This window comes from Ammospiza caudacuta, chromosome 8 (assembly GCF_027887145.1).
Source record: "Ammospiza caudacuta isolate bAmmCau1 chromosome 8, bAmmCau1.pri, whole genome shotgun sequence".
NCBI lineage: Eukaryota > Metazoa > Chordata > Aves > Passeriformes > Passerellidae > Ammospiza > Ammospiza caudacuta.
Genome location: NC_080600.1, coordinates 17,575,414 through 17,584,780, shown reverse-complemented (window position 1 = coordinate 17,584,780; position 9,367 = coordinate 17,575,414). Strand labels below are relative to the sequence as shown.

Here is a 9,367-nt window from a genome sequence, read left to right as displayed (position 1 = left end):
TGCCTTTTTCTACTAAGAAAACAGTATTAGGTTCTGGTAAATTCTGGTGCTGAACAGGAATACAGTATAAATAAAAATAAGTACAGTAACTTTAGATTATTTAATATGACTCTTCAAAATTAACCCGTACCTGCTAGAACTTGAGACTTACTTTGCATAGTGAGGCATCCTCAGATTAACTGCTAAAATGACACAACAATAAACAGAGGTGCAAAAGCCCAGATTTGTACTAAGAACCTGAAGAGATGCAAGAGCAGGAGTCCTACTTCCAAGCAGCTTAACTTCTTTGGGAAACACACAGTATTAGAACTGCATGAAAAATTATGCATACCTAACTTTGGCAAATATGACAGCATGTCAAGTGAAAAAAATGTCTTTTGAGAGAGAAACATTTATTTACATAAGCAAGTAATCTGTGCAGTTTCACATTTCATCTTGGAAGTGGAGGATTTCTCCTTATTAAAATGATTTGGGTCATAATGAAAAGACAAATAGATGTTTAGGTAAGATCATAGCCAAACCCCAGACCTGAATTCAGAAAGGCATGTGGACTGCAGCACTATGAGCTGATAATACAGTACAGAGTGAGATTACAGCAGGGAGTCTCTTGTTAAGGAAGACTTTGAAAGAGAGAGGTGAGCACTCAGCCATTCTTTATCCACAGTTTTCCTTACAGTCAGAGAGTAAGGCACGCTGCATTTTGTGATGCCCAGAGGAAGTTAATGAATTATAGCCACTTCATGGCATTTCAAGTATACTTGGTCTAACTGTATTTTAATCATACAAAAGCAGCAAATACAAATCACATTTTCCTTGTCTGAAACACTGGAGAGGTATCATTGGTATTTATTTAGAATTCCCAGTCTGTATCATCTTGATTTGTAGCAATATGTCCAAGTTCAGTCCCAACTGCTTTTGAGGGCAGTGCCAAGAACTCTGATCTGTTATTTTGAATAGGAGGTGGTAACAGGGACAGTAGTGAATTCTGTGTTTGTTCCTTTACCTAGAAAGAAAAAAAGTTAAAATAACGCTGCACAAAAAAGTCTCCATAACTTTGCAACTGACTTCATGAAAAGCATGTGAAATCAGAGCCATGTTCTTGCATGTTACAGTACTGAAAGTAAAAGGATGAGAGGTTTTGCTTTCACCACTCTATTAGCCTTTCAAGACTAATGAAACCAGCTGTACATTTCTGCTTTAAATTAAGACTATTAATAGTTTTTTTTTTCAATTAGTTAGGCTGCCTTTAGTTAAGTTAAATCCACTTAATCAATGGGGAAATTGATTAATCTTATGCTTCCTACACTCTATCCATACCATTTTGTTAAAAAAAAACTGGGAAGCAGGTATGCTCTTACAGGATGCCTTTTAGCTCCAGGTAACTTCATTACTTTGTAATCTAGCTCTTTTTGTGGCTTATTTAGGTTATAGCTGTGTCATTTAATGAAATACAGTAAACTCACCTGTCTGAAGAACGTATGCGAAAGCAAACTGCTTGCTGATGGCCTGAATCATAAAATGAACAATATAATTATGTTTTGCAAAGTAAAATACTGCATTTGGATAATGGGCCAGATTGAGAAATAAATTTAAGCCCTGTGGTTTTTCCTCCACAGGACAAATGTGAAGAATGAGAAAAGCAGCACACAATTCCTACATTCTACGCCTCAATTTGTAGTGAAAGCACTATTGAAGAAATTTATTTTTCATGTTTCTGCTTAACAAGGAATTAAATGCCTCATTCAAAAGAGACATAGAATTGAAAACATATATTTCAGATTTCTGGGGTTTTTTCCCTTGGACAAAGTAAATGTTTAAAAGTTAATTTTACTTGTTACAAAGAACAGTTATATTACAAGAAATTCAGGGGCCAAATGACTTTAAAAGTTTGATTCCTTTATCAGACAAGACATTTCTTACAATACAAGTCTGGTTTCACATAGTGCATCTGCTCTGAAATTCTGACTCTAACAGAATTCAACTGATTACTGTATTCTAAACTGTGAATTGTACTTGGTCTTAGATGGAAGTGACAAAAAAATTAGTTTTCACCAGGACATTACCTTTTGTCAGGGTCTTGTTGCAAGCAAAGTTCTACCAAGTTGTGGAAAGCAGGTGAAAATGTTTTGGAAAAGGGCAATTGAAGTCTTTCACTGGTCATTGTGCGTGTCATGCTCTCACCAATTCCAGAATCGACACCTGACCGGGAATTCTTCATCCTGGATTCCCCCCGGGGAAAGGTGTTTATATCCCAAGGACAGTGGGTGGGACCTTTCAGCTTCTGCAGCAGCATCTAGTAGGAAGGCACAGCACTATGAGAGTTCAGCTCTCCAGACCTATTCAGGATAAGCTATGAAACTCCAGGGATGGAGGGATTATTTATTCTAGAAGGAGGCACGTGTATTTGAAGTAACAAAAAGCAGCCACTACTTCAGCAGTAATAGCACTGGTTCCTGTGAGTCAAAATAAAAAAATGCTCAGCATGTTTTTAATTAGAGATAAAGTTTAGCATTATACCTGAGTGCGAGGCATGTCTTGAAATGGAACGTGTCCATTGGCTAATTCACATGCTGTAATTCCCACACTGTAAATGTCAGACTTCATGTTATAGCCACACAAATCCTGTGAGAGAAGAAAGACCTTACTGATCACTGAGGCCATTGAGCAGTGCCAACAAGAATACAAGTGTCTGCTTCAAAACAAGATTCTAATACCCCATAACCTGCACACTATTGAAGCAATTGAATTGTGAAATCCCAGACTTTTTTCAGAAATCTGATGGCTGTACTGAACACAAGTTTCAGGATTTGCAGTAGTTCCCAGGAGGTTTGGGTAAAGAGATTTAGTACAGCATCACCTTACCAACAGCTTTAGAAATGGTTCTCTCTAGAAGAACTAAAAATTCAGTATGTACATATATTTTTAGAAGTCACAGTTCAACATATTTCATTGCAATTCTACAAACAGACATAAGTTGGAAGTTGAATACTGCCACTAACTTTGAATTGGAAAAATTATGTGTAATTTATACTAACCTGTCTCAGTAGTTCAGGACTCAGCCAAGGAAGCACAGATGTACTAAACTGGGGGAAATCATACACCACCTTTGACTTCTGTCCATTGCTAACTAAACTGTAGAGGTTGTTTAGGCCAGAGAGAGAAACCAGCCCATCCTCTGAAATCAGAATGTGGCTAGCTTTAATATTCCTGTAACATAAAGTGGTAAACTTTAGCTATAAGAATTACTCTAAGTACTACTAGAACAGAAAAACTTTCATATTTCATTGACTTATAGTGAGATGCTAGCATGGAGTTCATGTCTCTATTAAGAGAGATGATCAGGAAAAAAGTGCCATAAATTGGAGAAGGGCCCTTCTTCCCTGCAAGGGGTGTAAACTAAGGAAACTCCTTCTATAATTCTGTTTCTTCTGCTTCAAAGAGACAAAGCCAGGCAGATGTATAATCCTTGCAACAAGTGGCTTGAAGAAATGTCTAAACACATTTTCTGTTAAAATTAATCCTGCTGTATTATTGAAAAAATTGTTACTTGTGCACTGTTTGATATAAGAAGGTATAGAGGAAAAGGAAGGAAACAATACTTAAGATAAGATGCTGGTTCTAGTTCTTGTGTCCTAGTTCTAGTTCTTACCTATTGACATTCTCCTACCTGTGAATATATCCATTCTGGTGCATGTAATTTAATCCTCTGATTGCACCAAACAGAATGTTCCCTATCAAAGCTTCACTCATTCCTTCAGGAAAGTAAGTCTTCAGCAGGTGTCTAGCTGAACCTGGAAGTGAAAAAAAAACCTAGGTAGGCCTAACAAGTCTTATTAAATGACTTGTCTGTGTTTCCTTCACTGTACAGACTCATCAAGAGCAGCATTCTATATTGACTCTGGTGCATTATTACATGGATGTAACTGATGCCCCATGTCATGCTTCTGTTAACTGCAAGTCTGTGCCCAACCTGTATTCAATGTAAACAGGTTTTTCTCTGTTTAGGTTAGCAGAAGCTGTATACAGTCAAATACATCTCCCAGTTACCATTCCTCACATGGTGGGTGCTAGGGCTAAGTGGAATTTAATGCAGTTCAAATACCAGTCTTCACTGGGGAGGAAGTTTTCTCTAAAGAAATGGTTTGGGAGAGTCTGTTTTTTCTACAAGACAGGAGATGATTAAAGAGAAACTTCTCATGGACCACGTGGTCCAATTTGTATCAGTCCTTTCTCCTATTCCAAAACTGCAGTTAACAGTTCTTACCATAGGCCATGAATGGGGAGATGACCCAAAGCCAGCTTCCAGCTGTAAACACTGTCCAAAATGTCATTATGTTGGGATGCTGGAAAAAGTGTGATAAAACCACCTCATTCTATGGAATTAAATGAAAGTGGATGTGTTAACCACAGAACAGCAGTTCTACCAAGAGTTCTACCAAGAGCATTAACTACATTTAGTAATCAGTAAAGAGATTGTTTCTTTGCATTTATACACATTTATGATTGCAGGTGATGTGCATAGCCTGCAACAGAAATGTAAATAGCTTGTCCATAATTGCATTTGTCAGAAGTAAATCTAGTTTGTTCATAGTCCAAACTTCTGGTGTTAAATAACAGTACAGAAGATGTTTCAAATAAGTTGTACAATTAGAGAAGCAATTTTTAAAGCAATTGTCAGCTGTGGTCTTCAGAAAGCAACTCTCAAATTTACACATGCATTATATTTATTATATTCTAATCCTTTGGAGGGAAAAACTAGACTGAAATGACCCAGTTCAAACAAAGGCTACCTTTGCTCAGTAATCTCATATGTATTCCTCACTATCTTTATTGGGCTTTGTGCAGAAATGCTGTTCCTTTACCTGTAAGGCTTTCAAGTGCTCTTCAGAGCAATTTTCAAGGTCTGTGATCCTTACAGCAACTTGCCTGTCTGTAGGTGTATGCCGTGCAAGGTAGACTGAAGTTAAATTGTTGAACCTCCTTCCTGAAACCAGAAATGGCTACCTTAACATTGGAAAGCATAATAAGCCATCACATGGTCTTCTTCATGTTTAGATATAATTTTCCAGTTTTAAAATTGCAATTGATAGCAGTGTGTCCTTTTGTTTCAGAATGCCAAGACCTTAAGTAATTGCAGCAAAATATATGCAGCAAATTAGTGAAGCATGGCTCTGCTATTTTGAGAACAGCTTAAAGTGTTTGAAACATACATCAGCATCAATTATACATCCAAATGAACACTTAGTATGCATATTGACATAAACATATGCAGGCATATGGATCTAAGGCAGCCATCCTTAGAACAACCAACATGGGTACCCAAGGTACAAGATGATGATGTTACTTAAGGCTGTATTTATTGTCACATACCACAGATTTGGAAAACTGACAAGTACATGCACAAACATCAAGAGACAATTCCAGGTAATTGTTGATTTGTCTTAGATCTTGAAATGAGATATTACTAAAATATAAGCAATGCTCTGCACTTTTCTCAACTAAGACATAGGAATAGTCCTTCATGTTCCAAACTTAATATTTACTGCAGTTAGCAATAAACTATTGATAAGGAAGAAGAAATATTTTAAGGTTCATTTATGTTACCTATTTCCAGCTGGAGTTCATAATGAGAGACATTAGAAGAGCAAAATACCGTTTCATTCTTTCCTGCAGATGGGGGAATCCAGGCTAGATCAGAATCAGCCTAACAGAGAGAAGAAACAGTTCTCAAAGTGACTATGCAATTTAAAGTAATTTATATTTTTTAAATTAATGCAAAAATATTACTAATGCTAAAGTCCAGTACTCAAATGAGAACATTCAAGCCAGTACTTTTACCATTATTAAGACTTAGTTTTATGAGTTACAACTTTTGTGTGTGTTTGTTTTCAAACTGGCACAAGATTAACACTTAGATACCTATGGTCTTCTACCAAAGTGGAAGCCTTAAAGTACTCTCTTTATTTTTATTGTCAACATTTCAAGAAGTACTCCCTAATAAGGCTATTTTTACTATGCACCTGCTTTATATTTAACCTTGGGAGTTAAAGTTTCTATTCTTACCAGGCATTCATGGATGCTGCTCTGAGATAGCTCTTCTGGTCTGATTGATTCAACTGGTGTACGCAGAATACAGGAGCAGTCCTTAAGAACAGAAACAAGTGAGTGTTGGTGGAGTTGCTGCAATTTATTAAATATGGCAGTGCAAAAATGTAAAAAAGTACGTCTTATAAGCAGCAGTTCAGAAAGTCGTCTGCTGCAAGTCAATTAGAGGTTAAGAAATAGTAGAAAGCACACACATGGCAGACCTAGAGAGAAGAGACATTAAAGTCTCATTGTGTCACCAAAAGCAGACACAATGAAGTTCAAACATGTCAGCACTATGGAAATCCCCACAAGCAAGACATTTCAGCAGGGCTTTTCATATTAAGGTATAGCTGGGTAACAAGGTACAACAGCCAAAATTTTTAAAGACAAACTTACCAAACAAGACATGGAACCGTTTTAGATCAGGGGAAAAGTCATACACACCCATTTATCCTAGGAAAAAAATAAAGTAGCAAAGTAAGATGATACATAAACCTGTGATAAACTTAAATCTCCTTAATCAGAACTGTGAGGCATTCCTGTCAGCTATCACACAAAAACCCCCAGAACTCCAGCTCAGCAAAAGTCTGCTTCTATTTAAGTACCATATCAGTTTCAAACTCTACACTGAGGACTACAGGTCAACTCGTGTTCCTTTTTAATTTATGGATTTAGAAATTTTACTGCCACTTCCGAACAATCAATTTACTTGCAAGTTAACTGCAGAAGTGCAAAAAGTAAAAAAGAACAGACTTATGAATCCTTGGCAGTTTGTTGGAAAAGAAACTATTGTCTGTTGTTTTAAAGGAGCACAGCTGTGCTAGGCAGATCTTGGCTTGGCGGTGTGCAGCTGAACTAGCTCACAAAAAAAAGCAAGGCAGAAGCAATTGCACTTTACATTTCACAAGTGAGGTAGGAAATAGTATTGTAAGGGATTTCAGTTAAAAAAAAAAAAGAGAAGCAATTCCCTCACAGATCAGAGTAGCCTCTCCGAAAGTCCTCTAGCAAACTTTATGTCTGATGCTTTGGAGGCTTAGGCAGTGGGAGAGATGCCTAGTAAGAGTATCAAAGCTTCTGTAAGTACAGAATGGGACTATTTTACCTTAGCTATAAGCAAGTCTTCAACAGTAAAATCATTAGGGTTGGAAAAGACCTCACAGATCACAGAATCCAACCATTAACCTAACACTGCCAGGCCCACCATTAAACCATGTCCCTAAGCAGCACATCTACGTGATTTTTGAACATTACCAGGGATGGTGACTCCACCACTTCTCTGGGCAGCCTGTTCCAATGGCTAACAATCCTTTCAGTGAAGAAAATTCCCCTAACATCCAATCTAAACCTCCCTTGGTGCAACTTGAGGCCAGTTACTGTCATCCTATTTCTTGTTATGTGAGAGAAGAGGCCAACTCCCACCTCACTAAAATCTCCTTTCATGTAACTGTAAAGTAAGAAGGTCCCCCTGACTGAGCCTCCTCTTATCCTTGCTAAACTCCTTCAGCCACTCCTTTCACCAGCTCTGCTGCCCTTCTCTGAACACCCTCCAGTGCCTCAATGTTGTTCTTCTTGTGTGGGGGTCAAAACTGAATACAGAACTTGAGATGCAAACTGGCCTCACCAGGGAGTACAGAGGGACAATTACTTCCCAGGTCCTGCTGGCCATACTATTGCTGATACAAACCAGAATGTCACTGGCCTTGGCCACCTGGGCACACTGCTGGCTCACGTTCAGCCAGCTGTCAAACAGCAACCCCAGGTCCTTTCCTGAGAGGTAGCTTTCCAGCCACCATGAGGAATTCTACTTGGTAGCTGATAAAAAGTCAGATGCAGGTAATTATTCCATGTTAATATGCAATTTTTGTATGAAAGTTAACTTATAAAGGCTGAAGCACTATACCAGAAACTGATAATTTTTTTTTATGAAGGAGCTAAGCTTGAGTATATCCTGCATTTAAATTATGTATACTACTTAATCAAGGGAACACTCTTGAAAAGCTAACAAGCCCCCACCACTCCATTCACTGCCAATGGCTTGGATATAAGCCGTTCCAGTAACATTTTTACCCCAAAGATCTGCTGTAATTCCTTACTAGAGATACCAAACAGAGACAAAAGTCAATCCCTATCAGGTACTGGGCACCTTCAGAGGATTTGCGCTTGACTTAAACAACTTCGCAACTTCACTAAAGAAGTTTGTAGCAGAGTAGGAAAAACACAAAACTGAATGCAGGTGCTTCAGGATACTGCCTAGCACTGTAATGGCTACAGCATCCTGGAAAAAAGATGCCTCATTCTGCTACACAAGACAATTTATTCTGCTGCTTGCAATATGACACCATGAAAGCTCAGCTAAAGAATACAGTCTTAATAACTATGATATACCAAAGTCAAATTACTGTAGGCTTGCTTCAAAGATATATATGTATAGGCAGCCAACAGAAACATCCGTGATGTACATTTACTCAAATAACACTACAGTTTTAAGATTTTTATTTTTTTTTTCTTACGTAGCTTGACATTGTTTCCATCTTTCAATATGGCTTTGGATCATGTCCCCATATAAACTTTTTCCCTGCCCCCACATTCTTCCTTCAGTATCGCAGGCTTTTTTTTTGTACTGTAGATAGTGACAGTGTTGTACAGGTAAAATGATACATCCATCGCACTTTGTCCAAAGCTTCAGCTAGCAAACAGTGCATGGCAGAAAAACCCACAGAAACCTGTGTCTGTGAGCTAGAGGAGTGTGAAGGCTCGGGAGCCGAGCCCCGGTACGGGGAACGCGCGTTACTGGGTTCTGCTGACGCTGAGCTGCAGCTCCTACTTCAGCGTTCGCAGCGACTGAGGCAGCTCTCGGCCGTGTATCTCGAGTGAAATGATCCGTCCGTGACAAAGCACAGCAATGTGCGGAAGGACGCCCCGCAGGCTCCCCCTCAGTTTCTCACTCGCTCCGTTAAGTTCGTACCTCGCCTTTCTCGCTGGGCCCCCGTCTCCCTCCGGCCTCCCGCGGCGGCCGGGACAGGGCTCCGCTTCCCGCAGCCGCCTGCCGAGCTCGGTGCGCGCCGCTCCCTTTCCCCAGCCCGCCCGGCTGCCCCCGCAGCGGGGCAGAGGGCGCGGCCGGAGCGGAGCCTCGGCGCAGCCGAGCCGCCTTACAGGGCGGCAGCGCCCGTTCCTGCCCGCCGCCGCCGGACTCAGGGCCGGGGGCCGGCGCCGCCACCGCGCCTCCCGTCAGAACCCCGCCCCGCTCCCGGCCCCGCCGGGCCCAGCGGCGGCGGCCGCC

General features: G+C 40.0%; 1 protein-coding gene across 2 annotated transcripts; it reads right to left on the bottom strand.

The window, feature by feature from the left end:
- Nucleotides 1-375: 375 nt before the first annotated feature.
- STRADB (STE20 related adaptor beta) lies at nucleotides 376-9,349 on the bottom strand. Of its 2 annotated transcripts, none has more exons than XM_058809708.1 (12): nucleotides 9,053-9,349; nucleotides 6,484-6,540; nucleotides 6,064-6,144; nucleotides 5,605-5,704; nucleotides 4,863-4,984; nucleotides 4,265-4,343; nucleotides 3,668-3,791; nucleotides 3,036-3,207; nucleotides 2,518-2,622; nucleotides 2,064-2,293; nucleotides 1,464-1,506; nucleotides 376-1,003 (listed from the first exon to the last, which is right to left on the bottom strand). In XM_058809708.1, exons 2-12 carry the CDS (start codon nucleotides 6,493-6,495, stop codon nucleotides 851-853), a joined length of 1,221 nt encoding a protein of 406 aa, XP_058665691.1. In that variant the 5' UTR covers nucleotides 6,496-6,540; nucleotides 9,053-9,349; the 3' UTR covers nucleotides 376-850. The 2 variants fall into 2 exon arrangements, with proteins under 2 accessions (XP_058665691.1, XP_058665690.1); XM_058809707.1 differs by having other exon boundaries at nucleotides 4,265-4,373; nucleotides 9,053-9,348.
- Nucleotides 9,350-9,367: the final 18 nt, after the last annotated feature.